Source organism: Triplophysa dalaica, chromosome 24, assembly GCF_015846415.1.
Source record: "Triplophysa dalaica isolate WHDGS20190420 chromosome 24, ASM1584641v1, whole genome shotgun sequence".
Lineage (NCBI taxonomy): Eukaryota > Metazoa > Chordata > Actinopteri > Cypriniformes > Nemacheilidae > Triplophysa > Triplophysa dalaica.
In genome coordinates, this window is record NC_079565.1 from 13,819,575 (window position 1) to 13,837,650 (window position 18,076).

The 18,076-nt window shown below is 36.9% G+C and overlaps 1 protein-coding gene across 2 annotated transcripts; it reads left to right on the forward strand.

The window, feature by feature from the left end:
• The first annotated feature begins 69 nt into the window (after positions 1-69).
• On the forward strand, positions 70-16,178 carry ccdc136b (coiled-coil domain containing 136b). 2 transcript variants are annotated; one of them, XR_008905620.1, is made up of 9 exons: positions 70-1,095; positions 1,906-2,150; positions 7,465-7,539; positions 8,108-8,410; positions 13,440-13,551; positions 14,106-14,385; positions 14,479-14,610; positions 15,484-15,544; positions 15,629-16,178. XR_008905620.1 is itself a non-coding variant. In XM_056740474.1 (8 exons), the coding sequence occupies exons 2-8, from the start codon at positions 2,051-2,053 to the stop codon at positions 15,487-15,489; spliced, it is 1,008 nt and encodes a 335-aa protein (XP_056596452.1). In that variant the 5' UTR covers positions 70-1,095; positions 1,906-2,050; the 3' UTR covers positions 15,490-16,178. The 2 variants fall into 2 exon arrangements, 1 of the variants encoding a protein (XP_056596452.1); XM_056740474.1 differs by having other exon boundaries at positions 15,484-16,178.
• Positions 16,179-18,076: the final 1,898 nt, after the last annotated feature.

Sequence of the window (18,076 nt, forward strand, 5' to 3'; positions counted from 1 at the left end):
CTAAAATGGCTTATATAAGTTATAATTTAAAAATAAATATTTGTTATGTCATGTCAGTGTTATCTAACGTAAAACTTTCAAACTCTCAGTCGAAGATATTTGTCTGTATTGAAAAAGTTAAAAGATTAGTTCACCCCAAAATGACAATCGAAAAGGTGTATTGTTTATTCCTCACATGTGACCTGTGTTATCTTAGTGTGTGTTATAATTTCAGCTGCCCTATTTCTAACATACATTTTACATTTAGTTGCTTAGCAACAATCCACTGCCAGAGGAAAGTGTGAAGATGGGAAATACTGCTCTGTTTTGAAAAAGTATTTACACTGTTTTTCACCTTTCATATAACATTACTGGCAACATGCAGCTTTGATACATAGCTTTATTCAAAAGCAGTTTGTGTATTTTGAAACCTACTTCTGCCTGAATACAACAAGGTATTTACCCACAGTAGAATACAGCAACAGTCATGATCAATTATTTTCAAATGACTGGCTCTCTTCATTTCAGAGATGCACTATACAGTAGAAGCATAGCTTCTGGTCTGTTACATAGCAATATCAAACCATTATAATAACATTTCGTTTCACTACTGCACAATTCATTTGTTTAGAAATTGACAGTTTATATTCCTTTTTTCTTTGCTGCATTTCGGGACGTTTCCTTCAAACTCCCACATACTGGAACAAAAGGTCAGTGTGAAATCTAAATCCTAAAGCACTTCATGTTCCGTCAAGACATGAGGATGTGCACTGTGTTTTTGTGGCATGTGTGCTCTTTTGCACCTACCCACCCCCACACGACCACATGAACAGTGAATATTTTATGTTTTATGCACACTGATATGCTTTACAGGTACTACAGAGGCTTTAGTCTGATAAATAGCAAATGTTTAAAAGAGAGATCTATTCATGTATCATGTATTAAACAGCCCTCTGCTGCATTTCTCTCTGGAATTATTTTTTTAATATTTTGTGTCATACCTTACATAATGGGTTGAGCGAGAGAGAGAGAGCTGGAGTGGGTGACTGTCTCTACGCTCATTCTGCGAGTTCTTCTACTGTGGTTATCATGGACATGGAGTCATCCTGTGCGCAGGTAAAGAGACTGTTCTTCTGTTTTGTTGCTGGTTATATTTATGTATGTGTGTAGGTTTGTAGATAGCATCTTTGTGGTCACTTTTTGTGAAGACATACAGAAGCCTCCATTATTTATCTTTTTCTGTGTTTCCACTTATGCTTAAAAAATAGTGAGCATTAATGAGATTTTGCCATATTTCCATTTGCTGTTATCTGCTTCTCAAATGCAGGAGCTGTTGATGTGTGATAAATATATTCATATTGCATACATGGTGACGTTTTCACACCATATAATAATATCAGAACACTATTATTAAGGATTTAATGTTTTTTTTCATAAAAAGCATAGAAGTAACCAAAAGATTTACAGTACAGATGCAGAACTAAAGATGAAGAAGTCAAAATAACAGAAACTTTCCAATTCGGTCCTTTGATCATTCTCCACATTCATTTATTCATTTCACCCCTTTTGTTGCATTTTCAAAGCTTTTATCCCTTTTTCGCCCACATGGCATATTGTAGCACCTGCCAATTCACTGCACCCACACATAATGTCGCCCACTACGGCTGCTAATGCACAAATGCCGTGAACACCCCCCTTCCCACACATATAAACTCACACATTCATACTAACACCAAAGCATGAGACCGGAGATGCCTTGAACTACCCCTTATCTACAGACATTGTAGATCCTTTTTTTCAAGCTAGTGGCAAAATTTTACAAATATACAAACAGATCAATACATAAGATCATTCAAATTTTATTGAATACATCACAATCTGAGTGTTTAGGGTAAAGATTAAATGTTATGTACATCTCTTGCTCAGGTGACAGAGATCTGAGAGCAGACTCGAGCATGATGGGCACTGAGATCTTGGAGAAGGAACGCGACATTCTGCAAAACACAGAAGAAGAGAAGAGGTAAAGGATGTGAAGGCCTGTGTAAAGGAGGAACTGTCTGAGGAGCAGGAGATGGAGGAGCTGAGGGCTCAAATGCTGCAGCTTCTGATAGAGCTGGAAGAAGCCCGAGACATGTCTCAGAAACATGAGGAGAGCTTCCTGGAGATGCAAGGTGAGAAGCTCTCGCCAGGGCTGTGGGAATGATCTGAAAGCGGGGGTAAAATTTAGCAGCATTACTTGGCTGATGAAAATACATTTAGGCTATTCACTCAGTAGTCCGTATTACCGAATTATGTGTTGTTCTTGGTGTAAACAGGTCTTTACTGCTTAAATGGTCCTTCAAAGTTTCTTGAAGACTTTTAAAAGCACTCTATTTAAATTCACAAATTCTCCATTTTAAGGCAGGTCAATGTGTACAGTTATTTTTCTTTATAGCAGTTTTTAATGGTTGACATGTTAGCCACACTGCCATTGCGATGAATCTTAACCTCTGAAGTTCAGCAGAGGAATATCTTTTTACGATGACAGTCAATGCTGCTGCTGGATTATGACCAATGTGTATCATACAGTCTGACACAAAAGTCATTGCACATTGTATCATAGCTTGACGTGAAAATCTCTCTGTTATTATATAATATGGTCCGATAAGCAACGCCGTAAAAATAAAAATAAATGAAGAGTGCGTAGACAACTTTACACACAGTCCAAACTGATGAAACATGGCTAACAATAAGAGGTGTCTTTTTCATGTTATAGTCATACATGAAATATATTCACCGTCATACCATCCCAGATGTATATGACTTCCTTTTTGAACATACATGTTTACATAAAAATTAATATATTTAATAATATATGAATATTTTTTATGTCATCTTTTTATATGTTGAAGCTCCAAAAAGCACATCCATCTATCATTAAAGTACTCCAAATGAATTAATATTTGAGATTATTAGGTAAAGTTAAAGTGTAAACTAACAGATGTGGGTGCTAGATTCAAATGCAGTAGGTTCTTGACTTATGACGAGTCATATGCCTGTTTTGTAACAAGACAAATTTAGTGAAATCTAGCACTTCGATTGGCTACACATTTTAATTTCCCAAAATAAACTCAAATTAGCTGGGTTACATTTATGATGTTGGGTTGAACATACACCTCTGTTGACAAAAACAGCATATGCTGGTTTGGTATGTTTTGATGCTGGTTTGCTGGATTGAGCTGGTCATGTGCTGGTTCGTAGCTGGTTTAAGTGAAGTGAAGTGAAGTGAAGTCCGACTCTCTAACCATTAGGCCACGACTGCCCTAAAGCTACTGCATCAAAACATACCTAACCCACCATATGCTGTTTGTTTTCTAGATGTAAGCAATGTAAAGGCTTGCTCTATAGTTTTTGTTGACCTTTTCAGTTTTTTTGTTCATCTTTATGTATTACAGTTTTTCTTGATTGCTTAAACACATTTCTTGGAATCATGCCTCATTTCTTCAAAACTCTAGACACAAATCCATAACTTCTCACCCTATTCCCTAAACATCATATTTTCAGGTCAAAATTAAACTTTCTTCTCAAAACCATTCAAACTTGCTGAAAAAACAACACAAGCCCTCAAAAACAGATGTACTTCAACAGCTTAGTTTTTATTAGAATATACAATAAAAAAGATTGAAGATAGAGAAGAATGCAACAATGAGCTTTAGGAAAAATAGAAATAAAAATAAAACGTAACACCAGTGTAAAGGAATCTTAGATGAAAGCAGAGGAAGTAGATGATCTTAATGGCAAATCAAAGTTAAGAAACAACATTCAGGGATTTAGCAGATGCTTTTATCCAAAGTGACTTACAGAGAAGATAAGCGATCAATATAAGCAGAGCGATTTGTAGAAGGCAATATAAAATATGGCATCCTCTGCACCTTTGGTCCAATTTGGTAAAAGTATAAAATGGGAGATTTTCTTTAATTAGTCGTCTCTGAGATCTGCAAAAATACGGAACAGGGAAAAAAAGGCATCAAACACACATTTGTAAACTCGACAATGACACATTTGAGGGTGTACACATGCTAAAGTTTACTGGATACACAATAGTAAAATTTCTCTCATATAAAGTGTGTGCTGTAATTATACTGTATGTTTAAATAGTATAAAGCCCAGTAGATGATTCTAGGATGCACAATGACCTGTGCTCCTATAGATATCATCCTGAGATTCTGATTGGTGTATCATTAGTTTTGCTGCTGAATGTTTACTGATGGATAAATGTGTGCTATTTGAGTTTACATCTTCACACGTCAGTTCATTATATTGTGTGTTTTCTGAATAAGAACATGGTTAAACCTTTGCAAAATGAGGACGTTTTGTGTGGGGTTTTTACAAGTTGGTGTATTGTTCTGAGAATGGGTTTATAGTCGTCAGAAAATTGTGAATTGTTTCACTAATTGTGTGTTAGCAATCGAGAAAAACTGTCAAATGTATACATATTTATTTTGGTTAATTATATTTATGTGTTTTATACACACTGCCTGAGGCATATAAAGCACTTTGGACAGGTTCTGCTGTATAGGGCTGGATATAAATCAACTTTGATTATTGCATCCCACTTATGGCAAAGTCGAAATGTGTACGGCAGCTGCAGTAAATACAGCTGAAGAGGGCTGTAATCCTTTGGTTGAAGACTATTTGCATCACATCAGCTACATTTACATCAGACCTAATAGTAAGGGTGGCCTTCTGAGCTGTACAGAAAGGAAGAGTCTGATTCTTCTGATCAAGCTTATACTCATGCTGTTCTCCCCATTCTTTGTCTGGTATCATTTTATTCTGTGTGTACTCCTAATTATTGTATATTTTGTTTGAATTAGTATTAAATGTGTTATTTGTTGGACACCTCTTGTTTGTGGTCTGTGACAGCAAGCGTGACAGAATACCAGACCTCCATAATGGATATTTACATTTATCATCTATCTCCTATTTCACCTCCATCACCGCCTCTCCGCTCATGAGCTTCATGGCCTCACCGCTCAAAAGCTTCATTGCCTACCTGTTTTACGAGCTTCCCAATCTCTCTGCTCGCGAGCTTCTTGGCCTCCCCGCTCACAAGCTTTATTGCCTTACAACCTCCTCCTGGTGGATCAGCTGCTACTGGACTGTGATCCCTTTTGCAGCCTCCAGACCAGGCATGCATCACACATCCTTCAAAGATGCAGTCTCTTTGATCATTCCCTGGTGGCTGACTCCAGTACAGGTTCTTAACCCTGCTCTCTTCATGGAAACAAATGGGTCAGGAGCCACACTATAAATTACACTTCAAATTATTTTTTAAACTTGATAAAGAGGGCCATTTTAATGTTTAATCTAATCCTGCTATTTCAATTAGTTGAAAAGACTAATTCTGTCATTATGTTTGTTACAATATGTTAGGCTACATCATTTGTATTATGCTCGTATTATGCTCGTATTATCGTATATACCTGGAGCATGCACCTAGCACCAGGAAAATCCAAGCATCAGATCGGGACACGGATCAGTAGATACTCAAAATAAAATTACTCAGATCGAATCGGGGGCACAAAAAGTGTGATCGGTACATCCCTGGTCATTTGGTGTTACATAAAAGGAGTGCTGTAACATGATTTCTTAGTTTAAGATTGAGCCATCAGGGAATATGGACTGGAACTTGATACCTGGCATCACTTCGTGGTCACTGCTGTGCAAACTCTGCTTCCACTGATGATTCCTTCTGCGCATGCCCATGCTCAAACTGACGTTTTTGCGTAACATCTCAGCACCCATCGTCTCTCAGCCTCTGCTCACCCGGCTCCACGGTCACGGTGACCGTTATCTCCTCCAGTCTGTGGCCTCCCGATCTCCCGGCACCTCCATGGTCTCCTGAGCTCCATGACCCCTCTATTCATTTTGCGCCCTAGGAAACTGCCAGCTGCCTATGCCACGGTCCGGCCCTGCATGATGGTCATCAATAAAGCGATTAAAATCGCAATAGCGCTACATCTAATTAATAAAAAAAAGATACAGTTACGATTATTTCGGCAAATCACAAGCTGCTAGTGGTGGGACTAGTGGGGAGATTGGAAAGGAACTACAGCATTGGGAAGCAACACATCATCACATTAATCCCTTCGTGTTGCGTACATTATGCACGTACACGCCGATTGCCAACAAAACACAGACCTATGACTTAGTTTGACTTACCACGTGCAGTTCATGTCTGGCATCTTTTAGCACTGGGACCGCGCCATCTATCAGTTTTAAACAATCTCCAAATCCAGCGTTATATCCACCGTTTATAAAACATTCATCACTGAAATGCAGTGAACAAACAGACATACCTAAACTTTAATATTGCAAGAGTAACAAGCTGTAGCGCACCGCATCCCATCTTGATGCAGCGCAGATAATCTTGATGAGAAGCGGGTCTCAGTCGTCGGATGGCTTGTGGGTGGGCTCTCTCTTTCGCCTTGCCGTGCTTTTCCGGGAGAATGACCAATAAAGCAAGCGGAAAAACATTCTGAAACAAGTTGGAGTGCTGGGGGAGTGTATCAAGTGCAGAAATACTACGTCATACGTCCAACTTGTTTTTTCTTAACTAATTGACTATGTTAAGCATTAGAAGCCAGCACGTTTAACAGTGTAAAGAAGTCATAATGCATGACATAGCATGATATTCTATCTTTAAAGAGTGACCCATATACAATATTAATAATTATTTGCTAGAGATGAACTTAAATGTGGTATTTCCTTGTTTTTAGCACCATGAGTTGTTTAACTGAATAACTGACCAAGGAAAAGGCCTCTATTAATAACACTCAATAGCTCTTTAATGAGTCACATGATATGTAGCAGACACCGACTCCAGGGATGCTGTTAATGGTCCCATGGCCAGTAAATCTAGGCTGGTTTGTGTGTGTAACGTGACAGGCATGTGAAAGGACAGCTGCATGCAAAGGAAAGAATCCAGACGGGTTGTCCTGACCAGCATAAGGGATATGATCATTCCAGAATCATCTGTTTAGTGATCATGCTTTGCTGCCCCTGGACTCTAGTCATGATCACAGGCCTGGCGTAAGATCAACTTTACCCTCTAGAGCTGCCACACGTTCATACTCAGGTTTCAAGTATATTGGAGAGTACTGCATGGTTGCATTTTTATGTCTGAAACGGAAAGTCCTAGATAGCCCATGTTTGGTTTTGAGGGAATATTGTGCATTGGTCTAGGATGACCCTAATTTGGCTGTTTAAAAGATTTTTACGGCAAAACAAACAAGGCAAAATAACTGACCCAACTTTTCTAAACACTGTATAGGTGGCACACATAAAAACTTATTTTTAATTTATAATACTGTATATATTTGTTATAAGAGCAGTATAATACCAATGTACTGAATTTCAGCACAGCAAAAATAGCTGTGTTGTAAAAATGTCCCAACAAAATAAATTGTATCTGAAAGTGTGTCTTTCTTTATCTCTGATCAGGACTTCTGGAGGATGAGCGATTAGCTAGTGCTCATCAGGCTGAGGCCTTCACAAGACAGATCCAGCGTCTGCAAGGTGACACATACTCTCAATACACAAACCCAGTTTCCAAACCCAAAACTTAATTGGGCATTGTAAAATAGTTTTGTGAGCGTGTTTTACTTATTGCTCCTGAACTCCCTGTAAGTCGCTTTGGAGGCGTCTGCTAAATGACTAAATGTAAATGGACCCTGCTGAAACAACCAGACAAGCATTTCAAAGTGGTTTGGTGCTTGGTATACGGTACCTGAAAGCATGGGCGCCGTAAAGGGGCTAAAGGTTAGGACGATTCTAAGGCCCCAGGCTGATTTAGGGCCAAGAAGAGCAGACCACCTTTTTATTATCCTATTTGTAGGGGGCCCAGAAATTTTGGTTTCCATAGGGCCCAGAATTTCTGGCGGCACCCCTGCCTGAAAGTATGCTTTACCAGTGGATTTGCGTGTTGAAACTGATGAGAAGTAGATGGAAGTTAATAAAAAAGTCTGATGAGTATAAAACAGAAGTTTGCCGGTGAGCTGTTTTACAGCAGGGCAGTGAAAGTAAAATACTTGTCTGGTTGAAAAATTGTCAAGAGCTGAGGTGTATTATTTACCAACCCCTGCAGCTCAGCTTCGCTCTGTTCAGGAGGAGATGGTCAGCCTGGAAGAGGAGAAAGAAATTGAGCTGCAGGAGGCGCGGGAGGAGCTGCGGGCAACGCAGGAGGAGGTCCTGATCCTGCAGCAGGCAGCAGAGGAGGCTGCGGCTGAAAGAGAGAACGATATCGCCAGTCTGCAGGAGGAACTCTGCCGCTTACGGGCTGAAATCTCACAACTTGAGAACACGGGACAGGAGTACGAGCTGGAGATCGTCACGCTCAGAGCGGAGATCGAGATGAAGAGTAAATTCCGTCAACAGCAGAGGACAGAGGGTGAGATCAGAGTCCCTAATGTCAGATCGCCATTACTTTTCTTTAACTTTCTTATACTGTAACCAAATGTTATTTGTCACTTATACAGCAGTATTATTGCTAATATCATAACATTATTGTTTTAGCCCTCCCAATTCAGTGCTGTAAACTGGCCAAATAATTACCTTTACATAAAAAACACATGCGGACATGTCAACACTGGTATCATGTGGAATTTTTCACAATTCATGAAACTTTAAATATCACAGAACAATTGGGCCATTTTAACTATCCCACTGAATCGTTTTATCACAAAGAAGCACCCCAAAACATGATCAGCAATAAAACGAAATACAGCATAACAAACATATTATGTTGATAAACAAGAGTGCTCTACATCACAAGCTGTAACATTTATGTAAGATGCTCTCATAACAATCACGGTATACATATAAAAAATATACATTTTTTGATTGATTTAAAGTGTATTTAAAATTCTTATCACCACTTCTGACAGCAGGCGCAGTGAAACTGTCATCAAACAGCAATAACAATCTGAGCTAATAGTATGGTAGGATTTCCTTCACTGCCAAATTCCAATTTCTCCTATTCGTATAAATACCAATGCCTTATATGTAAATATTAGACAGATCTGAATTTATATCAAAGACCAAAGGTGGGTAAGTAAAAAATTGAAACAGTGAAATCAAGCAGACTGAGAATAGACCGTCTGACGCAAATAATAACTGTAATAGTTACTGTAAGTAAAGCAGATTTTGTACTTTTGAGGGATACAAAGATATTACCAACATTGAGATGATTTTGAAATTTAGGGGTAAAACACACAACAAACAATACATTCAACGAAAATTAAATAAATACCTTGAAATGAATGATAAAAAATAATTTGTTAATAACAACAATTAAGTATATAAACCAGAGAAACATCTTATGTGCATTTTTATTAAATGTATTAACCAAGTTGTTTAAGTTGCATTACCAATAACGGTAAATAATTGATAAATAATTCATTACAGTTTTAATGAATTAATCCTAAATTGATTTTATAAACGTTGTCTGTTCCAATTACTCAAAACAATACATTTAATTGATTCAAATGAATAACAATTGAAAAGAAAACCACACAGTGCCATAAAGTGTCACATTTTGGGGAGGACACAATCCTCAGACAGCATAAACAAACATTTACAATGCAAACAGGACAGGAACAAAAGGCTTAGACCACAGCCAAGAAACAGGGCTGAATAAACCTAAACTACACAAAGACAAAACAGATACTAGACTATGAACAAGGCTGGGAATACAAGGTAGTGCTGAAAAGTCTTTACAATTGGTTTTGAAAGCCTTAACACTCTCAGCCTACATCTAAAGACACTTCCGTCACACTTTAGAATAAGGTCAAACTACCAATACTGCTTATGATGTTGTTCCATATAAAAGGTTGCATTTTATTCCACATTTCATATTATCATAAATACCTGTATAACTACAGTGAAGTATTGAGTGAAATATTCGGTGTTATTCAGGCAAAAGCTGATGAGGTTGAAATTCCGAAGCATATGACAGAGCTGCCACAAGCAGTCACTACTGTTTTGTTTTTAATACATCTATGATTTATGATTGCACTTTTTTTCTTTGATTTTACTGCAAGTACATGTAAAAAAATGTTTTGTTTTGTCTGAGGAGAAAAAGATATAAAAATACTGGTAGTAGTGTTCATCATAAAACATTAACGTTAGAAAAGGCAGACAGCTTTTAATTTAATTCAAAGCAATTTAGCAAAAGTATTTCTGTCAATTAAAAATGTATTTAGTTGTCAAGAACTCAAATTAATACATTTCTGGTTTAAACAAAATGATGTATTTGCATGGATGACACTGTTTGGCCAATGCAGTTGGCACTATTTGGCACGCTCCATACGTTTGGCATGCCCTGTTGAGAAATATTTGGGGCCTGAGATTTTCTGGGACCTTCATTATACATGAATATTAACAAAACTCAAGAATATTAATTTATGCTCCACCCAAGGTCACAGTAAATCCCGCCCTACGTTCCAATTCACCTAATTATACTAGCCCTAATAGTAGGTACTGTTTTTGTGTTGGAATAGTAGGTACTTTTGAGTGCATGGCATGATAGTTTGCACTTACTCTGACATACTAACAGGAAGTGGGAGGGGGCGTTGTTGCCTATTGAACATTGTGGCCAATAACTGTCACACACATCAAAATACAGCTCTTCTTTCCATTAAGGTATTTATTCGTTCATTATTTTGTATGTTATGTTAACTGTATACTTTCATGTGTTAATTTAGTGACGCATCAGTTATATCATTTATTAATCTAGTGGAGTGTCACTAAACTCTGTCTAATCGTTGTGAGTAATATCAGCCGTCAGAGTGTGCATCATTCTGCACTTGGAATTTCTACCGGAAGTAGTAGACCATCCGTGAATCTTTGGAATACTTTTTTCAACATACTACGATTTTGGGACACACTAATTCAACTTTCGAATACTATTAGGACGGATAGTATGTGGAATGGAACGCAGGGTCAGGCACTAAATATTTCAAAACACCCCACCTTTTGTTATGCCCATTACTCAAGCCTGCAGCGACCTACAGTATACATGGAATACACACCTACAGGACACACAATAGACAAGAAACCAGCACAAAACAGCAAAGAATTGGACATTCAATCAGAAAGAATCTGTAAAAGGATAACTAGAGCAACAGCTGTGGAGTACAAAGCAATGATATTATATAATGTACCAGGAATCAATGGGGCTGATCAGACCTGACAGGAGTGCACATGACACACCACAAATAAACAAGAGCCATGTGCTTTCATTTCAACAGAACTGAAGAGCAACGGGCACATGGCAAACAAAGATCATAAGCCATAGCCCCCAACTGAGATCACAACAAAACAAATAAGAGACAAAAAAATAAACAGGTACAGAGTTTCAGATCCCATAACAGCACACAAGAACCCAGGCTTGAACAAAACTATAGCCATGTGTTCTCATGCTCAGCTCAGAACACAGGGCTGCCACAGTCCTGTGACAGTAAACCGGAAAAAACATCTACAGTGATGACAGCAACGTGACATACAGTCATGTAGCATCAACTGACGTCTTTATCAATGTTATTCTTTAATCAATGGGTGATTATATCACTCATTCTCTTAAACTGCTTAGCACCCTGCAGTCATGACCATAAATCACATTAGTTTTAATAACGTGCCGGACCCTGAAGCATTTCAGAAATGCCTGCACCACACAGTGTGCCAAAGCCCAGAGCCCAGATGGTGATGGTCATTCTCAATGGTGTGTGAAGAAGAAAGAAAAACTCTGAAGCCTGAAGCATGACTACACGCATGCCATCACATGGTATTGTTTCAGTCAATTACGGGGCAAAAGAGTGAAGAAAATATACAGTGTAAAAGTATGTCTGTTCACCTGTTATTTTACAGGTGAACTAGTCAATTACAGGGCAAAAGAGTGAAGAAAATATACAGTGTAAAAGTATGTCTGTTCACCTGTTATATCTATTAGTTCAGTGGTTCTCAACAGGGGGGCCCCAGCTGACTTCCAAGGGGATCTCAAGATGAGCAACAATTTAAAGTTAGGCAAAATTAGCATTGCAATATATTAAAAACAAACAAAAAAGATATTTCCTATTATTTGACCATTTTTATAGTTCATAAATGTTTTTTCAGTTAATACTAAGCTCTTAAATATTTTTTTGGGTAGAAATGTTGAGGTTTTGTGAGAGGGAGGGGGCCTTTGAATATTGTTGAATACAATGGGGGGCCTTGGTGTAAAAAAGGTTAAGAACCCCTGTATTAGTTGACATTCAATTTCACACACTTCTGGTCCTCAAGAAGCTGACAAACACTTACAGAACAACTCACACTTAAATTCACATTCCATCACGTTCCCGGACTCATTTTACATGCAAAAATACACAAACTCATCATCAACAACTCATCTTCACAAAATCATCATCAACACACGCACACACGTGCGCCCACAAACACACACACTCTAATTTATTCTCCTTATCCAGCAGTTAATCCTCTCGGCACTTTCAGTTTGTCCTAACAAATTAAAGGTACAGTTTGTAGAAGGTAGAATTTTGCAGTAAAATATCCAAAAACCACTAGGCCAATTTTTTCAGCTGAGAACATTACAATATCACAAATGTTTCCAACTGCGATTAATTCTTGAGAAAATCGCCATTCCAAACAGTCAACCGGAGCCGTTTAGTCGCCTGTCAATGGCGTCATATCCGCTTAACCCTTTGTTACCACCTTTGCTGATGTAGCAACCGCGTGACACTGTCGTAAACAGATGCAGAAGTAGTTTGTAGCGTCGGTCCGTCTAGCATTATTGCAAATATTGTGGTTATGTTCAAAATAACTTTTACTTTGATTGATTTGAACACTTAAAACTGCGCAGTGTTATCACACCATCGAATTGGACAATTACTGTAACATATATGACTAACAATTTAGTTTTAAACCTTTCATTTCTCGGGTCTAATTCATTATAATGAAATAAAATGATTTCATCAAACAGAACATTTATAAAACTTTATTACTTTACCTCTTCTACTAACATGATTTCTCGTTCCCATCTGATTGATGTATGAGCATCGGTAACATCAGCAGAGGAGTTGAAGACAACATATCCCATCATTCCACGCTTCTACACAGCATCATCAAGCTACGGGATTGTTGTTGTTTTGATTTTGCGCCCTCTGGTGGCGATTTCTACAAACTGTACCTTTAACTGTTTTTTTATCAGCCTGGTCCTGCATCCATTACATTCACGTTCTGTAAATTAATTCAGAAAATAATAGTTATTTTTTTAAAAGACAAAGTATTTTAAATCAATTATATTTAAATAGTGGCAAGAAAAAAACATTTTCTCAGTGGTGTTTGTTCATCATGGCATTAGTACACACATTGTTCATGTTAATTTGAAGGTCACAGGTCTCTGCTTGTGTGCATTGTTTGGTAAGGTGATGTGGATGAATTGAAGGATACATGCATTAATCTGAAGGAGCAATGTCAATTACTACGAGAAGAAAACACAAGACTGACTAACAGACTGCAGTTATTGCAGAAGAGGAGGTGAGCGTCTCTTTTCTCCTGACACTCCTGCCAGTTTATGATATTTTTATGATAAATTTGTGTGACATAGTGGTGCCAACGTACTGAACTATATTCTCACATCATAGGAAATTTATTACATTAAATAAAAGATAAAGACCACTTCGTGAGATGTAAATACTGGTACAGAAGCACTTCCGTTTTTTTATTTTATATTTTTTAATACATTTAATTAAATACACCACTGAATCATTTTGATTCAGTTATAAATGTTGTTGGTTGTGTTCTGTTCAACAATTTGTGTAGTGTTAAAAAAACGGAAGCAAGAACTTCTGGACCACCGTTGGAGCAGCACTTTTTACGTTTTCCAAAGTGGTCTATACTGGTCTATAATTGAATTTGCTTTTTAAACCTTTTATCAATAAATAAAAAAAAAACATGACAGAACTAGTAGGCTGATGGCACTACAGAAGTAGATCATGGCAGTAGATGGACTAACCAGCAAACCTTGAAACAATTGTGCTGACATACTTTTAATGTTTCTGACTTGTGTTATTTTATCTGTGACATCACAGTTCAAGCGGTGCATATGTCACTCTTAAAGAGGAACAGGAGGAGATAGAGGAGGCAAAAGACATGGATTGTGGCACAGAGACTGACGGTGCAGGATCCTACACATGCATGAACCAGATGAGCTCCAACTGCAGGCTGGTGGATGCAGGAATCCAGAAGAATATTTCATTTGAAGGCAAACCCATCACTCCCACCAGCTGGACAGGAGGATTTTCAGAGATCTTGTCACTCAGAGATCAACTCAAACAGAGTGAGGAGAAGGCTGCACACATGCAGAGAGAGGTAAACTCCTCATCACACCACTAAAAGTGTGATTCAAATAACCTTCATTGATATTCTGTTCTGACATCGTATCATCATCATTGTGTCTGTTAGTGTGATGGACTAAAGGATGAACTACAGAACCTGGGCGAAATGTGCGAAAGCAGTCAGAAAGAGCGAGCCGAGCTAGAGTTGGAGTTGTTACGCTGCAGGGAGGAGCTGGAGAAACATACTGACGGAAAACAGGTAAATGTGATTACATTGTTGTAGTTAGTAAAAAATGTATTCCTGTTTCCCTGTTCTGACTGTGTCCTGCCATTTGTAGTTTTGATTACTAACCTGTCACGTGTCTTGGTCTGGTATTTTTTGTCCCGGCAGCATTGTGGGGTGTGTTTATATCCTATAATCTATCCATCAAATATTCAATCCAGTGACTTACTTATTTAGAAATTATGAATATATTCCTAAACATTTATCTGTTAATATCAGTGCATCATTGGATCACTGAAATAGCAAGCATAAATGTTTTGTATTCATATTTAGAAGTTGAGGCCTATACATTCACATGTTATTTATTGTAATATATAGTAAACATAAACCCTATGTGAATTTAATGGCACGAACTAGAGAACGGATGGCTCTTCATAAAACAGTTATCAACATTAATATCATATCATTTTCATGTTCCCATTTATGAAGATTATGGACTGTATGTGACTATTCTGAAAGCGGTACTTTCCTGACTATGGATAATCATGGTTTAAAAATGCTTTAAAACCTTTGAGACTTACATGGATATGTAAACCACCAAATATTGACATCTGAGCTACCGGTATAGTGGAAAAATTTGGGTAATAACTCGGTAAGGCTGACCTTTGCATAGAATGTTCATTTAAATATGATCATGATGCACCCACCAAAATGTGGAAATAGTTGCATATGTGTTGAGAAATATTTATCTTAAAACCATATAAATATTTATTTGATTATGTGGGAATAGAGTATTTATTGTTGTAGTTAGTAAAACTACAACAATCAATACTCTATATTTTTAGAGTAATCAAGTATTTTATTCATATGCATTCATATTAATTATAATTGTTGTTTTTGTCTTTTTAGGCATAATTCTACTAACTATTGATTTGTTAATGGCATTCTGAACTATATCCAAGAGAACAAGGTACCTGTCACTTGTTTATTGGTTGAAACAATCCTGAATATTTATAATAATCAAATCTTACTCTATATTTTATGCTTTTTTTAGGGCAACATAGTTGTTTTGACATTTTCGTAAAATCATAATTTTGCTATGACTACAGGGATGCTTTATTATAATCAATGATCAATGAAAATTGAACTCCTGTGTTCTCCTGTGGTGACATCATTTTTAAACAATTTTCTGCTACAACACCCACCACAGACTTCTCCATACGTCTATGATACCTTCAAATAATCTTTACTCAGCATCTGCTGTTATTTGCTTTATAGGCAGTGATGTGTGTTATATTTATCCTTTATTCTTCCTCCTGTGTTTTGTAAAGTTGGTAAAATTATTTGGTAATGTTGGAATGTATTCACCAATTAATTACTGGTTGTTTCATGATGTCGTCTAGTTTATTTTTGATATTGTGACAAAGTTGTAGTGAGAAAATTATCAGGAGATGTCCAAATGCAAAGAAATAATCAATTAACCATTATATTCTTTAAACTATTTAATAATATGTTTATGTACTTATGTTATTGTGTTATTCTCAAAGCAGTGTATGAATCAGTGTTTTATTTAATGTATTAAATAAAGTTATATAAAACTATAATATACATGCTATATGGCATAGTTTATTTTTCACAATGCCATTGGGTGAAAATGACTGCAACATTATGCCTGTTTTTGTTTTTACATATTTTTGGTGCATGTTACAGCATGAGGCGCAGACTCAGACATTATATAGAATAGATAGAGCCTCATGACACTATACAATCTCTCTTTTTTTGTCTGATATCTCCATTCATCAGGATATTTTCATGAAAGAATGATGGTGAGATTTCATTAGGTGTTCTGATCTTATTTAAGTTGTGGTCTTTCTGTTTTGTGGATTTAAGGTCATGTTGTTATATAAGTGACCTCTCTGAGATTGGCTAAGCTTATAAACCAGAAGAATGATAAAATGCATTTATTTCTTACATTCCGTATTTTCAAGTGGCAGTGGTCCAAAAATAAATGCATAGAATCCTTAGGAAATGTCTCTATTTTGACTAATGTAGATTAGGGTTAATGTTAAATTATTTGAATCAACAGGCTCTTTTAGTTTGTATTGAAATGCTTTTCATTGAATTGAATCTAATGTTGAATTTAACTTTTGTTTTAACTACAGTGTATTTTAACCACATTTGTAATACTATCATTGCAATTGTAACTGTAAAAGTAATGTTTTAACCCTTACACTAAAGTATTGAAACAATAGCCCTTGTCACACAGCGCCTCATACTGGTAATTTACCGGTAATGTTACAACTTCTATAACTGGTAAATTGGGAGTACTGATTTACCGGAAAGGTCCTGTTCACACAAGATCTGTTAACTGCCATTTGTTGGGAATTAACCAGTAAACACTGTATGTGTGAAAGGGGCTAATGTCTTGTAATGTCTGAATTCAGTGACATGCATAGACACACATACACAAACCAGTACATAAGAAAATGTTGGAGAAAGTAGATAAATGAACCAAAAACTAAACAAGAAAGAAAATGCTCCTGTTTATCAAACCTGGCTCTGAGTGCTATGTTTTAACTTTGTTCGAAATTGTGTGTATTTGATTTTAGTTTTTTTACCAACATGTGTTTTAGACATGGTAATAAATGAACTTCAACTTAAATTGAATTTCAAAATGTTATTAACAAATATATTGTTCTTCTTGACTGTTGTGAATGTGTTCCTGCGACACAAACACAAATTCCTGGATGACATGCACACTTTACTACGTGACTCTATTTTTATGCCTGCAGGTCCCGTCAGTGCCATAAATCATCATAAAGCCAAACATTTATGCAGTTGCCAGCTCTGTTGAATCACCCGCTTTTTACACTTCTGCTAGGATGTTAGGTGGAATATAAAGCATTGTTTAGACATTAATCTGTGTTTTGTAACCCCAAACCTTAAAAAGAAGTATGTTTAAAAATGTCAGTGAAGTGACACTGTTAGCTTCTTTTGACATCATTTGTCCTAAATGTGAATTTTAAATGACATTTCAAAGAAGGTACTGTACTGACAAAAACAAAACGATGTCACTCCTTAAATGCTTACATTAATACTTGAATACTTAGAAAACAATTTGTGCATGTCTGGATGCACATGTGATCAAGATGAGTAAAGCATGCAGGACAAATACAGAGAAACCAAAAATTATAACTCAAATATGTGCTGTTGATCAGAAGTGATCTACAGTAAAGTTTAAAGGACCATCACTCAAGCATCACTTTAAAATGCAGTTTAAAACATTTACAAAAAAGAAGAAAACAATTTCCATGCATACAATAAATGTAAAAGGAATTTCGGGCTCCCACAAAGAATTTGATGTAAAACTCTGATCAAACATTTGGTGCGTCAGTCAAGTTTAAATCACAGACATTAGTTCAAGTCTAAATTTGCTGTGCTGAGTCACTTTGTCTGCTCATTGCTCCGTACACAGAGGGGGCAGCCCAAAATACACAAGGGT